This window comes from Mirounga leonina, unplaced genomic scaffold (assembly GCF_011800145.1).
Source record: "Mirounga leonina isolate KUSES-001 unplaced genomic scaffold, KU_Mleo_1.0 Mir_93, whole genome shotgun sequence".
In the NCBI taxonomy this organism is placed as follows: domain Eukaryota; kingdom Metazoa; phylum Chordata; class Mammalia; order Carnivora; family Phocidae; genus Mirounga; species Mirounga leonina.
The window spans coordinates 55,120,065-55,144,458 of record NW_023270854.1 but is presented as its reverse complement, the minus strand read 5'-3'; the positions used below and the strand labels follow the sequence as shown (position 1 = coordinate 55,144,458).

Here is a 24,394-nt window from a genome sequence, read left to right as displayed (position 1 = left end):
CATCCACGCTCTCTCTTGCCAAATCTTTTGCGTTTTCATTGTCAGTCTGTGGCCTTTGTCCCTCACATCTGCTTCATCCTTACCTAGCCCTGCTTAGTGCATTCTGATGATACCACTTACCACACAGAAGTCTCTGATGCTTCTCTAAACCACAAGAATAAAGATCAGGCTCCTTAGGCAGACTTTCGGGAACTTTCCTGATTGCATTTCTGCCTCCTTGCAATCCAGCAGCCCAGTCTTCTGTTCTTTGTGCCCCTGTAAGCTTTATGTTAATGCTCAGCAGACTCTGGCATTTGCAGAAACAGCTCCCTGCTTGCCAGCTTCTCTTGCTTTTTGCTCCTGCTGCCGCTCCTTGGATTGCCTGCTAAATTTCTGTTTGTCTACGAAAGCAGCGGTCTCCAGGAAGCTTTCCCTGGTCATCATTAATCCTTCTTCATTTTGTTCCCAGATACATTGTTTGGGTTCCCTAACTAGTGTCTTTTAGCCCTTGTGTCTTCTTGTTTATTCACCAAAACACTGAGTTCTACCATATGCCATGTTGGGCGTGACATTTGTCTGTCTGCCTGTGTGTCTCTCCAACACAAGTAAATACCATGTGAGGACAGGAATCAAGCTCCTTGTGTATTTCCCAGCACTTGGTACCCGCTTTGTCTGGGAGATGAGCGGTAAAGGATTCCTGAGTTCAGTTGTACTGAAATGAGAAGCAGCCTGAACGGGCAAGTGAAAAATGTTTTAGCAGCGCATGGACAAGTGGCAGGGCAGAGTTATTATTAAAGTGTGGACACTTGGAAAGTGTGGGTATCTTCAGGGAGCTCCAGCTTCCAAGGTTGTTACTCAGCAGTGATAAGCTGCCAACATTAGGAAAACTGTATCATTCTAACTGGTGCCACAAAAGAAGGCATTATTTATATCAGTGTGTGATAAGATGGGTTGGTTGCCACTGACAGTTGTTTTTCTCACATTTCCTAAGTTGTCACCTAATGGAGCTGTATGCAGCGCATCTTTTGAAGTGAAGGAATATTGGCGTGAAGGGTTGTGCTTATGGCTAATGAAATTAACAAGGTATTGCTCTGCAACAGGAGCCTTAGGATTTATGTGGTTCTAGCCTTAAAAATGATAATTTATGCATTCCTTACCCCCTGCCATTTTTAATTTTAGTTCAGAGAATTACTAACAAATATTGTGCAGTTTCCTAGAACTGGATGGTCCCATTGCCAAAGTGAGGAGTTTGTCTATCAGTGATTTTTCAATCTGTCATCCCTGAGGGGGACAAATGGGAGGCAGGTGCACTGGTGGGGTTTCTAATATCGGGGCTCCTAAGAGGAGGAAAATTGGGTCATGTGAGAGAGAAATTCAAAGTTTGAAAAAATCACAGTGTTAGATGACAACCAGGGCTTCTTTCCATATTTAAATAGCATGCTATGCTTTATGGGTGATGGATTTTAATTTTAATTTTTTTTTTAAGATTTTATTTATTTGACAGAGAGAGACACAGCGAGAGAGGGAACACAAGCAGGGGGAGTGGGAGAGGGAGAAGCAGGCTTCCCGTGGAGCAGGGAGCCCGATGTGGGACTCGATCCCAGGACCCTGGGATCATGACCTGAGCTAAAGGCAGACGCTTAACCGACTGAGCCACCCAGGCGCCCCTGGGTGATGGATTTTAATAAGAAGAATTGAGAACAAAAATTTGAACCCATAGATGGAAGAGTACTCATCTGAAGAATTTACATACAAAGTAAAGGGTTTTTTTTTTATTGATTTAAGTCAATTATTCAGAACTCCAGATCTGAAATAATAAAAGAGGAGACAGCTGTGGTTTACAGAATTGAAAAATACTCTCAAGATTAAGGGTATCTGATCTGGGATATATCATAGTCCTTGCACAAGCTCCTTTTATAGGGTGATATTGCTGCCCGATCCTATTAGATGTTGTGAGCATTTTGTAAAAGGAGTACTTCCAAGAGCTCAAACTCTAGTGTCTCAGTGTGCTGCTCTCTGTAAGGACATGGCCTGGCTCAGGGACGTGTACCCACGTATTCATTACCACCATATGTCACACCATTAAGAAAATGAGTCACTGCACCAGCCTTCAACTTGTCCACGCACTGACCCTGCCTTTCCTTGACTTGTGACTTGGGTTCTGCTTAGCTCTTTTGTTTTGTCACGCTGTTAGATTTGTTTTTCTCAGCAGTTGACCCTCCTGTTTCACTGTCCCAAGTTGAATCCTCTGTCCCAGCACTGTCTTCCCTGGACCATTATTTCTGGAGCTGACCCCCACTGTGAATGGTCTGGTGGCCGTTTTGTCTGGGCTCAGTATGGTTCTTCTCATCCGCCCATTCTTGTTGATAGTTCCGATGGGCTTGTACTCGGGGTTGCAGGCAAGAAAAATGATTGTGGTCAGTGGAGGGGGACACTGGTTCATGGCCATGGTTTAAAGCATGGGGGTGGGGTGGACGGGCATGCTGTGGAAGTGTGACATGTACGCAGTGATTTCATCTCCTGTGGTTTTTTCAGTTTGTTTCTGCATTCTTTACTTTCAGTTTCCAGGCTTTGCTCTTGCTAATCTGATGAATAAGCCAACAAACCTCAAGGTGTGTGTAGAACAACAAAGCAAAATTCAGTGAGGTGGTAAAGCATAAATGTGTCATCTTGGCAGGCACAAATTGCTGCTTTTTGTGAAGGAAGTGCTGCAGGTTTTGCTGATCTGCAAATTTGGCTGAGGCCACGTAAACCAAAAGCCACAGGTTTGTAGATAAGTTGAGGGATCTTCTTTGCTTTATGAGAAAGGAAACCCACACACCCCACCATCACCTAATCCTGCTCAGAGAACTAGAGGCGGCCCTTTATTTCCACACAAGGCAAGGGGTCCTGTTGCTGTTTTGCAAAAGCCACGTCCATCCCCTTTTGTAAGGGAATGGCTCTGCCGTGGTGTCTTGGCAACCATGCACATATGCAGTTGGCCAGGTAGACGAGGCTTACCTGCAGATGACCTCAGTTTGACAGAGTGCCCTGTGATCCTCCGGGCACAGGAGAACATGGGAGGCTCTCGAGGAGGAGCTGCTCCCAGAAGGCCACCCCCAGGAGGCCATCAGGACAGTTTCTTATGCCTCCCGGGGTTCTGATGAGGCCTGAGTCCTTCTGCGTCCCTGTGCTCGGGGTCCACCTGCAGGCTGTCCAAGTGCAGAAGGGCAGCATGGAATGGGCTCCTCAGGAGCAGGGCGTCTGGGCACCCATGTGGCAGTATCTGGACCCTTTATCTCAGTGTCACCCTGTGCAAGGGACATGGGAGCTGGCTTCTGAAGCTGCTTTTGCTTTTGGCTGGCCATGTAAATCATAAACTATCTGAATATTAAAAAGGGGCCTCTTTCTTTACTGGCCAAATCTATCAGCCTTTGTCTTGCATTGCTTGACAGATCTCACCACTTAACCCAGCCATCTTCATTTCTTTGTTTCCTTATGGTTTGTATTCATATGTAAGCACATACATTCTGGTGCGGAAGTGCATGTCAACAGTGCTCTAACTGTGCTTAATCTAACATTTGCAAAAGTTATACTGTGTGGCCTTCATCACCTTAATTTACTTGATCTCTCTTGTTGGATATTTAGGTTTTTCCCAACTTTGTGCTATTGTAGGGGCTGTACTTATTCCTTTTGCATTTTTTTAGAATATAGTATTAAAGTTGGGATGAATTGATCAACAAGTATTAGCACCTTATTTTTTGTCTATAAATACAGGTGTAACTTGCTGTATTGTGCTTCACAGATACTGGGTTTTTTACAAATTGAAGGTTTGTGGCAACCCTACGTCAAGCAAGTCTGTTGGTGTGTTTTTCCCACAGCATCTGCTCACTTCGTGTCTCTGTGTCAAGCTTGATAATTCTCACAATATTTTAAACTTTTTTATTATTATTATATTTGTTATGACGATCTGTGATCAGTGGTCTTTGAGGTACTTTTGTAAAGGTTTTGGGGTGCCATGAGCTGGACCCGTCTACGATGGTGAACTTCATCGATAAATGTTGTGTTTGCTCTGACTGCCCCACCGGCCAGCAGTCCCCTCGCTCTCTTTCTGTCCTCGGGCCTCTCTCCTCCCTGAGACACAGCAGTATTGACATCAGGACGGTGAATAACCCCACCATGACTTCTAAGCCTTCAAGTGAAAGGAAGAGTCCTTCGGTGCGGCGGACTTCATTGTTGTCTTACTTGAAGACTTTGCCACAGCTGCCCCCACTGTCAGCAACCCCCGCCCGCTCAGTCAGCAGCCTCAGCATCGAGGCAAGACCCTCCACCAGCCAACAGATTGTCACTCACTGGAAGCTCAGATGACAGCATTTTTTAATCAATAAAATATATATTTTTAAAAGATTTTATTTATTTATGTGAGTGAGAGAGAGCGAGAGAGTGAATGAGAGGGAGAGGAAGGGAGAATTTGAAGCAGACCGCACTGAGCACAGCCCGACACGGGCTTGATCCCACAACTGCGAGATCATGACCTGAGCTGAAACCAAGAGTTAAGCTTACCTGACTGAGCCACCCAGGTGTGTCCCATCAATAACATATTTTTACATTATGTACGTTGTTTTTTAGGACACAACACTATTGCATACTTAATAGGCTACAGTATAGTGTAAACATAACTTTTATATGCACTGGGAAGCCAAAACATTCATTTGACTAGCTTTGTTGCAATAGTTCCTTGATTACGGGGGTCTGGAACTGGACCTGAACCTGCAGTATCTCCGAGATATGCCTGTATGCATAGTCAACATAACTTCCCAAGTTTGAGTCCAATTTACACAGCCACCATGAGTGAGTGAGCTTATTTATTACCCTGCAGACTTATTTGTGGTGCTTTTAAACTTAAAAGTTATTAATTTAATAGGCATTTCTGCTACATTAAAATTTAGTAATTTAATAGGCATTTCTGCTACATTAAAATTTAGTAATTTAATAGGTATTTCTGCTACATTTTCACCGTGTAAGCTAAAGTGAGACAGTATTATATAATGGGAGTGCATGGGCTAGACATTTTGTTTAAATCCACATTTTTCCAGATGTGTGACCTCTGTAAGCCTGTTTCCTATAATTATAAAATGAGGTTATGAATCTGATATTCAGTATTGTAAAGAATAAATGGAAACATATACATTTGTACATATACGCTTACATCATGTACATGCATGCGCACACACACACACACACACACACCCTGTAATTTGGTACCTGGCATAGAATAGGTACATATTAAGTGACAGGTCATGTAAAATTAAATATATGTTGTATATTAGTAATGTGTGGCAGAAGAGTAATAATTGGAATGTTTTGCTGTAGCCACTGTATATAGTGAAAAGAAATGGAATTTAGGATTTACAAACTTGTGTGCCTGTCTAATACTCTGTGAAATGAATGTCGTGTCTGTAGAATGTTCAAGAAAATTGCATAAAAAATAAAGAAAATTTGGTGCCTGAAGCAGTGCTATTCATAATTGGTTCCTTCTCTCCAAGAAATTGAGCAATGAGTTGGTCAAAATAGATCTCTTTGAATTCATTTTAAAAGCCAAAATTATTATCTCACCTGCCTCCCTTCCCTTTCATTCATTAAACAAATATTTATGGCCAGGCATGGTTATAACTCCAAGGATAGAGTGATGGACAAGATCAGCGAGATCCTTTCTTTTTAAGAATTTACATCCTAATTCTAAATAAGCAAACTGGTTCCTCTCAGCTGGCGTGAGTCCCCCTAGAGTCAGTGATGAGATGCAAGGCCTGCGTGTGGCCCCAGGAGCAGAGGAACGTGGTATTTCCCTGTCTCACTGGCTGGTACTGTGTTGCTGACTAGTCCTCTTGCTTTACAAAAATACTGAATCCCTGGAAAATTGTTATTTTTGGTATCATGTTTTCTTTTTCTGATAAAACTTAGAAGGGTTATTACAGACTTATGTGATGATCATAAGAGATGATTGTAGATATGATTTACTGCTGGTGAAATGATGATGTATAACAATGGGAAATATGACTAAGTTGAGAAATTATACACAATCTTTTTAAGAACACAGCTGTTGTAGAAAATGAGGTATCTGTATTTGCTTTAGAGAAAACACTGCCGTGATGTTTTTTTGTAAAGCATATAATTGTAATGTAGTAAAATGCTTATGTGAAAATACGGATGTTGAATAATCTTACTAGGGAATCTTCAGGGTTTGTCAAATTGCTTTCTCTACTTAGAAAAATAAAATATCTCATATTGTGGTAGAAGTGGCAGTAAACCTGTAAGTGCTATAATGTTTGAATAGACTGTAAGCTCCTTGATGGAAATCACACTATGATGTCTCATTATTTTCAAACAAAGCAAGAAAATCCATTGATGACAATTCCGTTAGGCTTATTTGATGATTAAAATGCTTTTCAAAATTCTCATACTTTAGTAAGTGTATTTCTTAGCAAGAACCATGTTAGTATGTTATGATTGATAAATAGTAAATATTAATGTATATACTCTGTGTCTGTTTCTAAACTCTAACTTGATATGATTTTTTCTTTATAATCTGAGCTTAAATTACTCCCTTTTGGTCAATTATATATAGATGTATATCAAAAGATAAATCGTATATATTATTTATTTTTCATCTACTGGATCAGGGACTGGGTTATATTTCTATTTGAACGGACAGCACACTTCTTGTCACAGTAAGCTCATCAAATATTTTTTAAATGATTAAAAGTCTACATGAATTCTTCCTATACAATGTGATGGATTTTTATGTTTGTTATCCCATCAGGTTGCTTTATTGTCTTGAGAGGCTTCAAATGTTTGACTTAAAGGTGCATTTTACCACCTGTCACTACCAGTGCTCATGCAGTTCTGACCTTTTACCATCTGTACCTTCTTCAGGAACATTTTACAGCAAGATAAATGTTAAAACTCACATAGTGATTTTTGGCCAATCTTCTCCAGGATGTGTGTATATGAGTGTGTGTTTGTGAGAGTGTGTGTGTGTGTGTGTATGTGTATGGTAATAATACTTGTAGAGAATTTTAAAATGATAGAAAGTAACAAACAAGGAAAGAATATTTACATTAATCCTACTACCCACATATAGCCACTATTAATATTTTGCTGTGCCTTTTCAATTGCTTTTCTATGCTTGTGTGTTTGTATGTGTGGACAAATATCTATACATAGTGCTTTGCACAAAGAAGGTGCTTTATAAATATGTTGAATAAATGAATGTCTCAATATATGTAAAAATTTATATTTTAAAATTTAGGATAATATGATCTGTTTTATGTTTTATGTACATACTTTGATTTTACTTAACCTAGAAAATTCTCAAGGTATTTTGTTACTTAAAAAATAGTTTTCAATAACTTCAAAATCATATGTATATATGTGCCTATGTATATAGGTACATGTATTATAGTCTTTTTGACCTTTTTCTCATATTAATATTATTTTGTGTTTTTGCTGTAATAATGTTCTGATGTATATTTTTACTGTCAACTTTTATCATGACTACTTAGCATGTTAATCCTAGAGGGGGAATTACTGGGACGTAGAAGTATAAACTTAAAACAATTATCAATGCTTTTCAGATTTTTATTACTTAAAATGATATTTTTATTGAATTAAAAAGGATAGCTATTGATCTAGAAAATTTGGAAAGCAGAAAAATAAAGTGCAGAGAAAACTGGGAAGAAGCCATAATCCTGGCAGCTAAAGATGACTTCACTTAAGATTTTGATTTACATAATTTTAGTCTTTCACATTTCAGTTATGTATTTTACCAAAAAGGATCATTTTGTTTTCTAAACTGCTGTTTTTTTTCCACTAGTAGTGTATCATTAACATAGTCTTTCTCTGACATTAACTTCTATAATGTAATTTTACAGCCTTTTATTAAAATGACACGTTTGTACAATGCATTTAATTAACCCCCTCTTGGTGGACCTGTAGTTTGTTTCCAATGTTTCATTATTATGAGGAGTTCTAGGATAAAAACCCTCGTGTTTGCCCCTTGGGCACATTCACTGTAATCGCATTAAGACAAATTCCTGGAAGCAGAATTGCTGGTTCAAAATTATATATGAATAATTTTTAAGGCTTTTGACATATATTTCCACATTGCCTTCCAAAGGTTGTACCAAGTGACATTCATCCCAAAAAGAGGTATGAAAGCGAAAGGAGATGATACAGATATTTTCAGGTCATTCACCTTAAAATGAACCAAATCATGTTTTAGAAAACCGGTACCTGTTTACTCTTCTTTGAGAGGAGTAAGAAACTACCCATTTTAAGTGTTTATCAGCGGTCTTCTTGGCAGGGGATGTATTCATAGGCCTGTTCTAAAACAGGAGAAACTGCGTATGGACTGGTTAGATGACTCTACCAAATGCTCATGGAAAGTGAGAGATAAGGTTTTTATCAGTTGCTGGGTCTCCTGATGACCTCTTTGATGAATCAGCCTGCTTGTTGAGTGAATCTTCAGTTAGATATTATTTTTCTGTCACTAACTGTTTCAAGAAAAGTCACTGTGTTTTCTTTTCCAGTCCCTTCAGTGACTGCACAAGAAGCGTGGTCGTGGGAACACTACTTGACAGAACAGAAGGCAACAGCAGCACCTGTTGAACTGTTTTCCAAGGTGAACCACTAACAGTCTTATGTTTTGGCAAGGAATGAACACTTAAGAGAAGTAACTAAAAGGAAATCATTTGCCTACACAGAACATCCAACTTATTTGATTTGTAGGTTTCACTGGAAAATTACATAACGAAGCTAACGGAAGCCTTAGTGATCAAGAGCTGGACTGGAGTGTGCTCTGGAGCTAGACTCCCTGGGTTTGAAACCCAGTGCCACTACCTTCCAGCTCTGTGACCTTGGGCAAGTCATTCAGTCTCTCTGTGCTTCAGTTTCCTCATCTGTAATATAAGGAAATTACCATACCTACCTCCTGGGGTTGTTGGAGGATGAAATCAGTTGTACATATAGAGGGCATTGGATGCAATGTATGTGCACATAATGAACAATACGTGCTAGTCTTTCTTTGTATTAGCAGATATTACTTGCACAGGACCACCCAAGGATCAGGTTCGAGGGATCTGTTTTGATGTGTTGCATGGAAGTGGTGGGTCAGGCAACATGTTGGAGGAGACAGTGAAACCCCTAAATTACATTCTACCTGACTCTAACAATGCCAAGAGCAGCCTATGTGGGCTTGCTTGACCAAGTGACTTTTGGCATGGGGTGCTTGTGACTTCAGGGGGATCATCTTTACCCAGGGTACCAAATCTTCTGCTACCCTATCTATTCTTCTTGGTCTGTGTTTTCAATGTTTCAGGGGGATTTATATTAAAAAAATTGCATCAGATTTGCATCATTATATTGCATTTTAACTAGCCGTGAGAAGCTAATGCTCCTTATTTACTTTACTTTTCAGGACATTTTTGTTGAGTTACATCTAGTACTTTTTATTATGTAAAAGGACTAGCAGTTTTTTTTAAAGATTTGTTTATTTTAGAGAGAGAGAGAGTGCAGCAGGGAGGAGCAGAAGGAGAGGGAGAGAGAATCTCAAGCAGACTCCCTGATGAGCACAGAGCCCAACACAGGGCTCGATCTCATGACCTTGATATCACGACCCCGAGATCAGGACCCAAGCTGAAACCAAGAATCAGACGCTCAACCGACTGAGCCATCCAGGTGCCCCAAAAGGGCTAACAATTTTAATCCTGGCCATGGAAATAGAATGGGGGAGATGTGAAGCAAATAGGGAAAGAAAGAGAAACCAAGTGCTGGCAGCTCACATTTAAGAAATACTAAATATTTCATACTCAGCCCAATCTTCACATCAGATGCCTTTATGGAGCTTTGGAAAACCCAGATGTATGGGTGTTCCTGACACCTATTAACTTAGAACCTCAGCAGGTGGGGCCTGGCACCTTGGAGCTTGAGAACCTCCTCAGGCTTCTGTGTGCAAGATGGAGGCCCAAGGTGGTAGTAGCTTGTAAGAGCTGTGCAGTCCCTGCTCAGGCAGGAGTCAGGTCCCTGCTGACTCCTGATGAGACTGTCGCGTGATGAGACTTAGGGTAAGTTCCCTCGGTAAGGGGTCTCTTCTTCCTTCTCTTTCATGTTTCCTCACAATATCTGTTCTTAGTGTGCTCATGATCAGTCAGTGTTTCATTTCCGAGCATGGAAGGTCCTTAAAGAGAGTTGGCTCTGGCTGGGGCAATCCAGTGCAACCTGTAGTTGCCCTTTCTCTCTGTCTCTGAGCCCATCTTGTGCCCATGCTGTGTGGTCACTGCAGGTCAGGAGGGTGGAGTGGGCAGGCCCCAGATCCAGCTAAGGCCTGTCAGGAGCTGTGAGCCCCAAGGGCAGATGTAGTTCAGCTGGGTCCAGGGTGAGAGGTTCAAGCACAGGACACAGGCCGGCTTGTGACTCAGTGGCTGGGCATGGATGGGATCTCTGTAGGGTCTCAAGGCACCCAGAGACCACAAAAATGTAAGACCAGTCAGTGATTGAGGTCAGGACTTCCATGTAGCAAAATTGGCCATGAGTGATGCAGGGTCTTAGGAATCAGACCCCTGGGTGTCCCTAGACCGGGGTCCTCTCTTCCCTCCATTGAGAATTGAACCACATGTTAGCGTGTTAGGCTGAAATGGACTTTTGTTTCCGGAGCAAGGCAGGTTTCAGCTGTTGGCAGAGAGCTGTTAGATTCTGGTCAGTGCCTGCATTCTTCCCTCAGCTCAGCCAGTGAGTGGATTAACACAGTTTCTTGGTTTCTCCTCTAGGACACCTCAGGGTCCATCAACTAGTGCAAGAACACCTGCAGAACAGAGAACTTCTCCCCCAGTTTTTCCCTCGTGACCTAGTATTAACTAACAAAAACCTCCAAGGGGGCAAATGTGAGATTCCTGTTCCTGAAATAAATCCCTATTTCAACATTGGGAATTGTGTAATAGTAGGTTATGGGTCATAGAACTTTCTCCCTTGACTTTATAGAGATCTGACAAGAGAGGTACTGTGAGCGCTAAGTGAGGGGACACGTGGCATTGTAAAGGCAGGGGTGGGCTCCCTCTGGAGGGTGTAAGGAGAATCCATGACTCTCTCCACAGAGGAGAGATGAGCAGTGAGCAAGGGACGCAGTCTTGGAGGATTCCTTGGCTAGAAATGTGACTTTAAAATATGACTTTTTCAAGCTTGTGGACTCTAATTTTTGTCAACTCTGAAAGTGACCATAAAGTATGAGCACGTGCGAAAGTGGACGTGTCTGACCTGTTGGCATGCCTTTCTCTTCACTCAGAATTTAACAGTCAAGCTACTCACGTAATTGAGTAGCTTGACTATCTGTACAAAGCATCGTTTACACGGACTGAAACACTATGGAGTTTATAACATGGTTGCTTAAAATCTTGCCATCTACTGAGATGTAAGATACGCCTGAAAACATGACAGCAGTGTGAGGTAGAATGTTCATTGTCAGCAGAATGTACAAGTAATGAATTTCCTAGGTGTCCCGAGCAGAGGTGGTATCTCCTCCAACCCTGAACGAGGAGGAAGAAGCTTACCATTTATTAGGTCTGATTTGTCCTGATAACTGAAGATTCTTGTATTCAAATACAGTGTTACTCTGACTGGACATTTATATTCTGAGATGAGGTGACGTGGTTTATAATTGAAAATAGCGTTCAGTAGAATAAAAAAGGCAGGTAGTTAAGGCCAATCTTCCAAGAAAGATGATCAGATTGAACTTAGAGTGACATTGTGCTCTTGACTCTTACTGTCCATTTTAATTGTGTAAATATTGTAATAATGGTGTTCAGGTCAGCTAGCTAAGATGGAACTTCTCAGCTTTTGACACCGAAATGTTGAAAATAAAATGAAACAGTTTGCATATCCTGATTGGAAAACTATTAAAAAGATATTGGGTATTGCTTTACTTTTACTATATCATTTCCATCCTAATACTCAAGTTTTAGAAGGTGTACCAGTGACAGACACACAAGTGAGCAGTTCTATCATGCAAATCAGACATGTATTCTACAAAGAAAATGTGTGTGTATATATGTATATATATTTGTGTGTGTATATTTTTAAAAGAGTATGCTTATTTTATTTGCACACAAGCTTTTTGCATATCTATAGGCCTATTTTGAATTTCTTTTTGTACAAGACATAGTAAAGTGTTTTATAATTTATGGTTTATTTTACCATCTGGGGTAGTGAGTGTACAAGGATATAAACATCTTCTGTTGACAGAAAATATAAAAACATTTTCTCTTCATTACTGGTGAAATGGGCCTATCTTGATTTGATTCAAACTTTAAAATATTTATTTCTTTGGTTTTGAAGTTGGTTTTAAAACTTTTCTCTCTTATCTCTCCCTGCCAGTCATCTAACCATCCACTGTATCTCCCTGAAACATTCTTCCCACCCTGTTGCCCATCACAAGTTCAAATATGCCAGCCTGGAATCCAAGTCCCCACAGTCTAGCCCCATCTGTAGATGCACATGAACACAGAGCTTCTTCCGTGCGGGTCAGCATGTTGCTGCCCTGCTTAACTATTCAGAGTCTATCCAAGCGTGAGGCCTCTATGTCTTCTCTTGTTCTCTGAACTTCGTAGGTCCATGTCCCCCCTTGGGGGGGGGGCATATTTTAAAGAAAGTCATATTTTAAAGTCACATTTCTAGCCAAGGAATCCTCCAAGACCCTCCCCCTTCAGGAAGCTGTCCCAGCCTGTGCACTCTGACCTGTGGACTTGGCAGCCTCTGTCTGCCCGGCTCCTGCTGGTGGAAGTGAGGCTTGGGAGACAGTGTAGGACCAGCAGGAAGGCAGGTGCTGTCCCTTGTGTTATCTGGCCACGAGCCACAGGGACCTCCACCTGCACCTATCCCAGCATTCAGGGGGCAAGTCTGACCGAGGGAGCATAGCCCTACCTCACCCTAAACCGTCCTTGTCCCACAAACCACACATCCCGGTTGTCCTTAGTCACTGGCCCAGAAAGCTCTGCTTTTTATGCCCAGCAGATGTTTCTGTCTCCCCAGCCAGTGGATGGCCGAGTAGATAGGCTAAATGCATGCTTGGGCCCCTGCAGGTCAGGGACACTTGAATATTTTAAAATGATTGGTATTTTTTTTTTAAAGATTTTATTTATTTGACAGAGAGAGACACAGTGAGAGAGGGAACACAAGCAGGGGGAGTGAGAGAGGGAGAAGCAGGCTTCCCGCTGAGCAGGGAGCCCAATGTGGGGCTCGATCTCACAGGACACTGGGATCATGACCTGAGCTGAAGGCAGACGCTTACATGACTGAGCCACCCAGGTGCCCCAGAAAATGATTAGTATTTCAGAACAAGATGAAAGTCATCATGGAAAAGCTAAAACTCTTGGACTTCTCTGTGGGTCTTTTATAGTGTAATATATAGTTGTAGTTTGAATTTTATATAGCAAGGGGGGTTTTCTTTTTCTTTTTCTCTTTCTCTCTCTTTCCTTTTCTTTTCTCTTCCCTTCCCTTCCCTTCCCTTCCCTTCCCTTCCCTTCCCTTCCCTTCCCTTCCCTCCTTTCGTTCGTCCTTCCTTCCTTCCTTCCTTCCTTCCTTCCTTCCTTCCTTCCTTCCTTTCCTTCCTTCTTTCACACTTATGACAAATTACCATGAACTTAGTGGCTTAGAATAACACATATTTATTTTCTTATAGTTCAGGAAGCCGGAAGTCTAAAATGGGTTAGCAGGGTTATGTTTCTTCTGCAGGCTGTAGGGGAGAGTGTGTTTCCTGCCTTTTGTACCTTCTAAACACTACCTGCGTTTCTTAGCTTGTGGGGCCATATCACTCCAACCTCTCTTTCCATGGTCACATCTCCTTCTCTGGTCCTTTGGCCTCCCTCCTGCAAGGACACTTGTGATGACATTGGGCCCACCTGGATAATCCAGGATAACCTCTCCATCTCGAGATGGTCCACTTAATTACATCTGGAAAATCCCTTTCACCATGTAACATACTGTATTCACAGGTTCAGGGATTAGGAAGTGGCTGTCTTTGGAAGCCACTGACCACAGGTGCCATCTCCTTCCCATTGCTGTGCTGTCCTTGCCTCTGGCCTGAGTGGCTTCTCATGGCCGGCTCCCTCCCATCCTTCTCCTGTGACCTCTGCAGCACCCCTGTGGCAAAACAAGTAATGTACTAGGGCGCCTGGGTGTCTCCGTTGATTAAGCATTAGACTCTTGATTTCGGTTCAGGCTATGATCTCAGAGTTGTGAGAGATCCAGTCCCGTGTCAGGCTCTGTGCTTAGCACAGAGTCTGCTTGAGATTCTCTCTCTCTCCCTCTGCCCCTCCCCACTCGTTCTCTCTCTCTCTCTCAAATAAATAAATAATAAAATCTTTTTTTAAAAAAGCAAGTAACGCATCTTAGTAGCTCAACACATCAGTCCCTCCTTTCTCCGGCCAGCATGCATAGCTGCTTCGCTGTAACCTCTGCTTCCCGAGAGTGCCCTTTCCCCTCTACCAAACTCACTTCTCCACCCCTCAAGGTCAGGGGGCCTAGGCTCCTCCTGCCTCCTGCCTGCTCCTTAGTTTTGTCACTCGGCACCCAACCCTCCCTCCCCTGAGGCGTATGCCATTCTTCCCTACGGTTTCCACTCTTGTTACTTCATTGGATTGTGCGCGTGTGCACCTGTGTTCATGTGCGTGCTCACGTGCTACCCTCCCCAAGCCTCCCCTTTGCTTCTGCCCCGGTCTCCTGCTCATCCTTGGATAGCCTTTGCCCGCGTGAGCCACCTAGTACCTTGCCTGCCTCCACCTGGGGGCCTGCCCCTCCTTCCCAGGGCAGTCCACCTGCTTCCTGCCACACTTGCGTCAATCAGAACTAGACCTCTCCTGCACTGTGGAACTTTCAATCTCACTGTCTGATCCCATCCACTGTCCTTGCGGCCCTCTGTCTCCCTTATTCTCACAGTATCAGTTTTTCTTTTAATTCAGACTTGTGGTTGTTGAATTTGTCCTTTTTCTTCCTTCTGGCTTCACATCTTCCTCTGGGCAGGCGAGGCCCCCTAGTTCCATCATTTCAGCCATTCTCTTGCCAGGATCTTCCACTGCCTTGTCCCCCTGTTCTCCTCTCCCCCCAAAATGCCTGCCAAAATCCCAGCTCTGGATGAATCACATGTGCCTTCTAACTTCTGTACCTAACTAAGCTGCAAAGCCCTGCTAGAGAAGAAGCACAAAGCCTTGCAGATTGGTGGCACTGTAGACCACCAGTCTCTGCTAAGAGGGCAGTGCCTGGCCATCCTTCTGGTTGTCAGTCTGAGTACTCCCTGCTTCCTGGGAAGGCACTTCTCTGAGGCCTCTGCCCTTGCTCCCAGCAGAAGACGTCACTCCCTTGATGGATGTGGTGCGACCTCCCTCCACTCCCTGCCACAAACCTTCACTCACACCTACTCAGACCTCTTTCCCAGGTTGAACCGGGAGAAGTACCCTCCTCATGCCCCTCATTCCTCTGCCTATGCTCTGGAGCCTTCCCATTTTTGCTTTTCTAGAGAGAACTGATCAATGACCCATCAGTCATCTCATGTCCTGCTTGTAAGTTACCTTTGCTTCTCCTCCACACCAGTCTGTCCCATCTTTAAGAAAGCATACTGGCCCTTAGTCCTGCACTCCCTTTAATAGCTCATCTCCTTAGTCTGCTTTAGCTTTTTGAAATGTTGGCCTGCATTTTCTCTTTTCTTCATTTTCTAACCTTTTCCTCCTCCAACTCTGCATCCTGGCCTTTACTCCCACCATGACCTGAAACTGTGCCCGTGGAAGTGCCCACCCCCCCAGCCCCCCGACCACCTACCCTGATTTCAAAGCCACAAACATCAGGCCTTGGCCTACACTCCCCCTGCTCCGGGATGCTGTCTGCTGTCCTGTGCGGCTTTTGCTTGCTCCTAGCCACTCCTTGCCAGGCACTCCCAAAAATCCGCTTCTCCTGGGCCCCCTTCTGCATGGCCCCTGGGGCGTCTCGTCTACCCCCTTAACTTGAGTTCTGCCTAGACCCAGTGGAGTCTGTAACCTCCTAGACCTCCTCCCGTGGGTGGCCCACAACCATCTTACACTCAGCACATGCAAAGCCGACTCCCTTTCCCAGTCTGCCTTCGTGAGTCCGCTCATGGACTCGTGGTCCCTGGGAAGGGCCCTCCACACTCGTTTCGCAGTGGCCAGCTGCTGTTCCTGCTCTCTCTGCTCACGTGTGTCTGCTCAGGTTTGCCCCTTCATCTCCTTCTCTGTGCCCCTACTACTGCTGCCTTCATGTAGGAGGAAGCCCCCATTTTATTTTCATAGCAGTTGTAACAAAAGTTTCTTAAATGATCTCTCTCTGTCCAGACCGGCCCCACCTTTAACCTTCCTGCACACTGTTGCTGGAATGATCTTTGTAAACTATGATTCTGTTTGTCATTTGTGTACATAGCATGTCTGACTGCTTTTTCTGTCATTCTGTGTGATTACATGTAGTGTGTTTTGTCTCTGGGTAGAGCTGTAATCTCTGTGAAGACTGACTGGGTTTCTTTCCTTTTTTTAAATTCCTCCCTGCTTCATGATTCTCGGAGAGAGGTGCATTATGGAGCATCTTTTTATTGGCTTGGTGTTGGTACGTGTGCTGCCTCATTAAGCCCTTTCAGCTTCTTTCCCTTCATTTTATAGAAGAAGGACTCTGTGAAGCGTTTCTCTGGCTCTTAGTTTTTAACTGAAAGTGGACAATAATATTACTCGCTTCTTAGAGACTGTTGAGGAGTTACATAAAATGTATATACAGTGTTTAGCCCAATACAGTGTCTGACATGTAGTTCACTCTTTTAGATGCAAGAATTCTTAAGATGACACTTCGCAGATTCTAGTCCTTTGCTGCCCCCAGAATCTGCCCTTCTTGACAGCATTCGTTCTGAGCTCTAGGCAGGACCCCGTCTCCCAGGACTGTCCTCGTCGGGACCGGCCTCCGTTTGACCACAACAGGGCTCTTGGTCGCTCCCCGTCAAGTGTGGCCTCCCAGCTGAGCTGTTCCATCTCAGTCTTCTGATCTCCTGAGCTCCTGAAAACCACTCACTGTTGGAGCTTCATCTGAAACTGTAGTGTTGGCAGATACTGCCGTTGTACACCTTGCATGCTCGCTGTGATGCTGGTCCTCCTGCCTTCATGATGGGAACAGAAAATATTTCCTCAGTTGCTCTCCTCTGTCTCCGAAAACAAGGCAGAATCATTATGTTGACTTTGGCATTTCTGCTTTTCCTTCCCCTGCTTTCCTCAGCGACATCTTTATCTTTATTAACACTCCTTAACACGTTCTTGTATTGTACTAGGTCCCTCCGCCTCTCTTGAAATCTGTGGTAATCTCTAATGATTTGGGAAAGAAATACTTTGTGTCCTGAGAAGGAAATTTCAGCCATCTGTAGGATGATGTGGTGGGGGGGGTTCTTTTGGAAAGGGCTGGGAGTAGTTGGGGAACAAAGACACCTTCCTAATTTAACCACCTGATTGCCCTAGATATGACAGCCTGTTCTCTCTGAGCCTTCCCTTAGTGAAATCCAAGTGAAAGGAAGAGCTTACACTCTCTCTCTAAATTTAACTTCTGTATCCAGACCCGAATTATACTTTTAAAAATCTGTTTTTTTTAAATATGCCAGTACATTAAATAGAATCTGAAAAACCCATGTCTGTGTTTTGTTTTTGATAAAGTCTGAATATGTGTTTAGCTTTGTGGGCACAGAAAGATGCTGCCATGAAAATTCATGTATTTTATAACCCCCTGTAGAATGATTTCAGACAAGTAGGACCTTTCCAACCAAAACAGTTCAGTCACATGTCAAGTATTTTGTGCTTTGAACATGCTTCCAAATTACTTGATAATCACTGAGAATACTATCATAGTTCTAATAGAGATCCTTCTTAGATAATACTTTAAATTATTAATCAGTATCCACATGATGACCATGCATGACTTTTTTAGTAGTTTAAGAGAAAATGAAATACCTCATTATACTATGAATTCTGATATGTTTAGAATCAGATTATAGCCTAGGTCTATTATTTACTTAAAGTGTGTGCTTGTTTGTTTTCCTATTTGTTTTTGTCTTCTATGTGTATTTTGCTGCCCCCAGTTTTAAGATAACTTCATTGATATTTAAGAGTTCTCCCAGGAAAGAACATATTTTGTAAAAAAAAAAAAAAAATAATGTGTGTATTATATTCACATGTTTGATTGGGGCTTAAATCCCAAGGCATATTAATCAGAGAAAGAAGTGTGTTTTAAAACTAGACTGTAGCTTTGAAGTCATTTAAGCTGATTAATGGCTGGGGCTCTGAAGAACAGAGAGAATTCTCATTCATGTTCATTTCTCATGTTCTCTAAAGCTGTAAGTTCTGGGGCAAAACTGAAGATACATTCTGATCTTGCAGCTCAGATATTTTTCCTATTCTTAGTATCCACTTCTCCGTAATGGTGGGATTCAAAGTACCAGAGGCCTGGGAAATAGTTTAGCAGATCTGAAGTAGTGAGGCTGGACAGTCCAATCGGGCTGCTTTCTCCTTACTGGGAGGGGCTTGGAGCCCCCGTAAAGGCTGCTTATCTGCAGTTCCAGCTGGAAGCCGAATGTCATGTTTCAAGATGTTCAGAGGAAGAGAAATTAAAGAAGAAAATAGTGGTATTCAGGATCAAGGGTAGACAGTTTCCACAGTTTTTTTCCTACAGTTGAAGCAAATTTATATTAGAAGTATCTTTGTCTTTTTACCCTATGAGGGTTTAATCGTTTAGGGAAAAAATATGTGAGCTTATTGCTTTAGACGCTACACTCAGAGATTTGTGGAGTCTATTCATGTTGGCCAGTGAATTATCAGACATCTTCAGAAGTTATTTTCAAAAGTTCTCTCTATGCAGTCCTTTGTTTTATACTGGTGGGTTCTTTCTCTTTGTTTATGAAGATCTTTGTTGGTGTAAAGCTGCCTAAATCCAACAGTATTCCACCCACTCTGCTATGTGCTTTCTTTTTCTTTCTGAGACTGTAATTCATTCAGTGGGTAGGTCAGGGTACCTGGATACACACACACACACACCTCAGCCAAACTTCCTACTACCAATAAGGTCAGTAGTTCTGGGGAAATGAGAATTTCTGCATCTGAGATTATAGTAGAGTAGATTCACAAAAAAGCAGGAGGAATTGCATCCACTAGCTTACTTGAGAATACTTTTGTTATGCCATGAATTCTGTGTTCTCTTTCTGTAGAATGCTTCTTGGTATAATCTTGGCAACAGTTTGGGATACAGAATTAACCTATGAAAAATGTTCAAAATAACAAGGAAGTAGTCTCTAAAATGAGAGTTTAAAAATACACAATCAGCGATCCTTCACTACTGTCTTAACTGAAGCCTTGCAGCAAGTTATGTTTAATTATGTAGGTGACGATTTTTCCCCATTAGCCTAACAAATAGATGGCAAAAATAGGCATCAGTTTGAAAAAGCAGGATTTGAAGCATGCCTTGTTGCCTGGCCTGTCTATCCATGATGAACAACTGCAGGAACTGCTCATGCCTGCTTATTGAAGACTCCTAAATATGTTGTGTAGTCAGGGGATTGATTAATGACAGATTCCCTTGAAGGACAGCCATGTGGTTCTTAATCTTTTTTTAGGTATTAGACCCTTTTGAACATCTAACGAAAGCTATTGGTAATCTCCTTAGAGAAGTGCTTATATCCATTTGCACACAAATTTTAAAATTTAGGAGGTTTCTAGAATCCCAGAAGACATCATAGATGCCACTCCTGCTCTACCATTGAAACCATGTACCCTATCTCTGCCCCAACATTAAAAACATCTACATTAAGGTGTAGTTTAAGCAAGAATAGAAAAAAATGTGTATACATCCATGATTGTATGTTATGTATGAGTGCGTGTGTGTATATATGTCTCTATATCTGTATATCCATAGATACAGGTGTATTCAAGGTCTCCTTTTTCTCTATGATTGAAACAAGAGAAAGCCAGGAGGGATTCTAATATTCTAATATTCCTGGGAGTTTCCATTGTTAGCTCAGGTGAAAATCATAAAGCTCCCAGAGGAGAAAGCAAGGAAAAAGTTTCTTAACCTCTCATAGCTTGCCAGTATTTGCAGTGAATAGACTTAGGATGAAAGATTCATTGCAAGATACTGTACCTGGGGGGACGTTGAAGCTATAGTAATGCACTAGAAATTTGGAATTGAAAAGTAGGTACAAAAATGTCATTGTTCATGAGCTGTCTATAGAGTCCTTGAAGGTATCAGTCGGTATTGATAACATTATAAAAGTAAAAATTAACACATTATGGAAAATCTGGGTATTTCTTCCAAGCCTGAAACCTGGGTGTGTTTAAAATTCCCTGCCTTCTTCGTTCTCTGCATCCAGCCAGTCCTCAGGTACTACCCATCTTGCCTCCTCGATAGGTCCTGAATCTGCCCCTCCCACCTGGTTCTGCATTGGTCACGGTCCTCTTTGTCACTTGTCCAGGCTTCTGCCATGTTCTGGAATGGAATGGAACTTTGCAGTGAAGCACACAGACCAGGGTTTGAATTCACATGACAGTTTTTTACTGACTAGCTGTGCAAGTGTGATATGTGTGAATGTCTCCAAGCCTAGATGCAACGTGGGGATTGTAGAGTTCCAATACAGGGGATTTTAAGGCTTCAATGAGCTGAGTTAGATACCTATACGTGGCACATGGCAAATTCTCAATTATCGGTAGATATTAAAAACCTCCTTAACTATCTTTTCTATTTCTAGTCTTGCTGTTTTTTAAATTAATTTCCTACACTGCCCCTAATAAGATCTTTATAGAAGGCAAGAATGTTTTCTTCTCCCTTCTGCTTAAAAGCTTTTGCTAAGGCTTCATCGACTAAGAATAAACTGAAAGGTCCTTAATAAGACCTTCTACAAAGCTTCTTGTGACCTGTGTCCTGTCTTTTTCCCTAGCATCGTCATCACTTAATTGTATGTGTGTGCTGATTTTTTAGCTAATTACAATGCCATTTAAAAATTCTAACAAGAAAGAAGAGTATAAAAACCAAAGGCTTTTTACCCTGAATAGCCAGAGGAATGTTGAAAAAGAAAAGCAAAGCTGGCGGCATCACAGTTCTGGACTTCCAGCTCTATTACAAAGCTGTCATCATCAAGACAGTATGGTACTGGCTCAAAAACAGACACAGAGATCAAAGGAACAGAATAGAGAGCCCAGAAATGGACCCTCAAGTCTATGGTCAACTAATCTTTGACAAAGCAGGAAAGAATGTCCAGTGGAAGAAAGACAGTGTCTTCAACAAATGGTGTTGGGAAAATTGGACAGCCCCATGCAGAAGAATGAAACTGGACCATTTCCTTACACCACACACAAAAATAGACTCCAAATGGTTGAAAGACCTCAATGTGAGACAGGAATCCATCAAAATCCTAAAGGAGAACACAGGCAGCGACCTCTTCGACCTCAGCCGCAGCAACTTCTTCCTAGAAACATCGCCAAAGGCAAGGGAAGCAAGGGCAAAAAAGAACTATTGGGATTTCATCAAGATAAAAAGCTTTTGCACAGCAAAAGAAACAGTCAACAAAACCAAAAGACAACGGACAGAATGGGAAAAGATATTTGCAAATGACATATCAGATAAAAGGGCTAGTATTCAAAATCTGTAAGAACTTCTTAAACTCAACACCCAAAGAACAAATGACCCAATCAAGAAATGGGCAGAAGACATGAACAGACATTTTTCCAAAGAAGACATCCAAATGGCCAACAGACACATGAAAAAGTGCTCAACATCAGTTGGCATCAGGGAAATCCAAATCAAAACCTCAATGAGACACCACCTCACACCAGTCAGAATGGCTAAAATTAACAATTCAGGAAACGACAGATGTTGGTGAGGATGCAGAGAAAGGCGAACCCTCCTACACTGTTGGTGGGAATGTAAGCTGGTGCAACCACTCTGGAAAACAGTATGGAGGTTCCTCAGAAAGTTGAAAATAGAGCTACCATATGATCCAGCAATTGCACTACTGGGTATTTACCCCAAAGATACAAATGTAGGGATCTGAAGGGGTACGTGCACCCTGATGTTTATAGCAGCAATGTCCACAATAGCCGAACTGTGGAAAGAGCCAAGATGTCCCTCAACAGATGAATGGATAAAGAAGATGTGGTATATATGTATATACAATGGAATATTATGCAGCCATCAAAAGGAATGAGATCTTGCCATTTGCAATGATGTGGATGGAACTGGAGGGTATTATGCTGAGCGAAATAAGTCAAACAGAGAAAGACATGTATCATATGACCTCACTGATACGAGGAATTCTTAATCTCAGGAAACAAACTGAGGGTTGCTGGAGTGGTGGGGGGTGGGAGGGATGGGGTGGCTGGGTGATAGACATTGAGGAGGGTATGTGCTTTGGTGAGCTCTGTGAATTGTGTGAGACTGTTGAATTGCAGACTTGTACCTCTGAAAAAGATAATACAGTATATGTTAAAAAAAAAGCCAACATATTATTATTTATTATGTATGGTGATTAACATAACATAATAAAATAAAAAAATGTAAAATAAAAAAAACCATAACATAATAAAAAATAAATAAAAGGCTTTTTCTGTTGTTCCCCTCTCTAGGTGAACCACTCAAAATAATTTGACGTATATATTTCCATGTCTGTATATATTTAGTTATGTAGATATGTGAATAATGCTTATATAAATAGTTGTGTTTTAATCATCTAGTGCTTGCTTTATATTTATCAGTATGTCATGGCTATCATGACACCTCAGCGGATTGAGGTCTATGTCTTGCTTTTTTTTTTTTTTTTAAGATTTTATTTTTAAGTCATCTCTACACCCAACATGGGGCTCGAACTTAAAACCCAAGATCAAGAATCGCATGCTACACCGACTGAGCCAGCCAGGTGTCTCAGTCTTGCTTTTGCAATAGCTGCATTGTATTTCATTGTATTGTGTCTGTTTTCTCTCCATCTAAAATTATTTTTACATACGATGTTGTGGTAGGCATATAATTGAACTATTCTCCTCAAATGGATAGTCATGTGCATGTGTCCTAATGACATTTATCTTTATTCTCCTGACTCAAAATGCCACCTTTATATTAAATTCTCATATGACATTTGGGGATCATTTAATGGTCAGATAGCACATATTCAGACCACCAACTTTAGTTTTTCTTTATTTTATTATGTTAGTCACCATACTAGTTTTTGATGTAGTGTTTCATGATTCATTGTTTGCGTATAACACCCAGTGCTCCATGCAGTATGTGCCCTCCTTAATACCCATCACCAGGCTAACCCATCCCCCCACCCCCCTCCCCTCTAAAACCCTCAGTTTGTTTCCCAGAGTCCATAGTCTCTCATGGTTCGTCTCCCCCTCTGATTTTTCCCCCTTCATTTTTCCCTTCCTTCTCCTAACGTCCTCCATGCTATTTCTTATGTTCCACAAATAAGTGAAACCATATGATAATTGACTTTCCCTGCTTGACTTATTTCACTTAGCATAATCTCCTCCAGTCCCGTCCATGTTGATGTAAAAGTTGGGTATTCATCCTTTCTGATGGCTGAGTAATATTCCATTGTATATATGGACCAGATCTTCTTTATCCATTCATCTGTTGAAGGGCATCTTGGCTCTTTCTAAGTTTTAATTATAAAAGTTTGAAAATGTTGAAGTCCTTAGTGAATGGGATGGTATTGATTTACTATACTGACTACTCACTCATACACTAAAGCCAGATACACACTGTGGTCTCAGGCACATTATATAACCTTCTGTGCCCCAGTTTCATTCTCTGCAAAATGTACATAATCCCTACTTCATAGGACTTTTATGACGATTTAATGAATTGGTATTTGTAAAGTGCTTAGAACAGGATTTGGCCCAGAGTTAAGTGCTATGTAAGTGCTTGTTGTATAAAAGCCATCTGTATATGGCCTGATTGATAAAGGATAGCTCAGGCTCTATGCCTATTCCTTCTTATTCCTTATTCTTCATTTTTGCTTAGTGAGATAATTGTACCTAACTATTATAGGTTGTTGGCTATGATAGCGAGTGTTTGGTGGTTCTTCAGATAGATCTCTGTTGTCCTGGATATATTGATCAAACATAAGCTCAGACTCCTTTTGTTTTATCAAATGCTAAGCCAACAAGAATACCACACTCAAAACCTGGCAGGTGGGCTCTCTCTACTTCTTATAACTTCTTTTTAGTTGTATTTGTCTTAGGAAAATATTTCTTTATGTTCCCTTCTGCAGTATTTGAATGATTTTTTTTATGCTATCAATAACATGATTGTTCCCGCACAACCCCCCCCCCCTCCCCCCCCCAGCCACCCACCCCCACCCCCCCCCCACAATAACATC

At 41.8% G+C, this 24,394-nt stretch overlaps 1 protein-coding gene and 1 long non-coding RNA gene across 2 annotated transcripts in view; both read left to right on the top strand.

Annotated features, from left to right (window-relative positions):
• The window catches only part of L3MBTL4 (L3MBTL histone methyl-lysine binding protein 4), a 397,494-nt gene that overhangs the window by 64,926 nt on the left and 308,174 nt on the right, over window positions 1-24,394 (top strand). Inside the window, exon 4 of the mRNA XM_034995942.1 lies at window positions 8,547-8,638. Coding sequence (XP_034851833.1) covers window positions 8,547-8,638 — 92 coding nt within the window. The remainder of the gene's footprint in view (window positions 1-8,546; window positions 8,639-24,394) is intronic.
• Window positions 2,446-5,533, top strand: LOC118004550. Its single transcript, XR_004677617.1, has 2 exons — window positions 2,446-2,744; window positions 3,764-5,533. It is a non-coding gene; the product is annotated as an uncharacterized LOC118004550 (long non-coding RNA).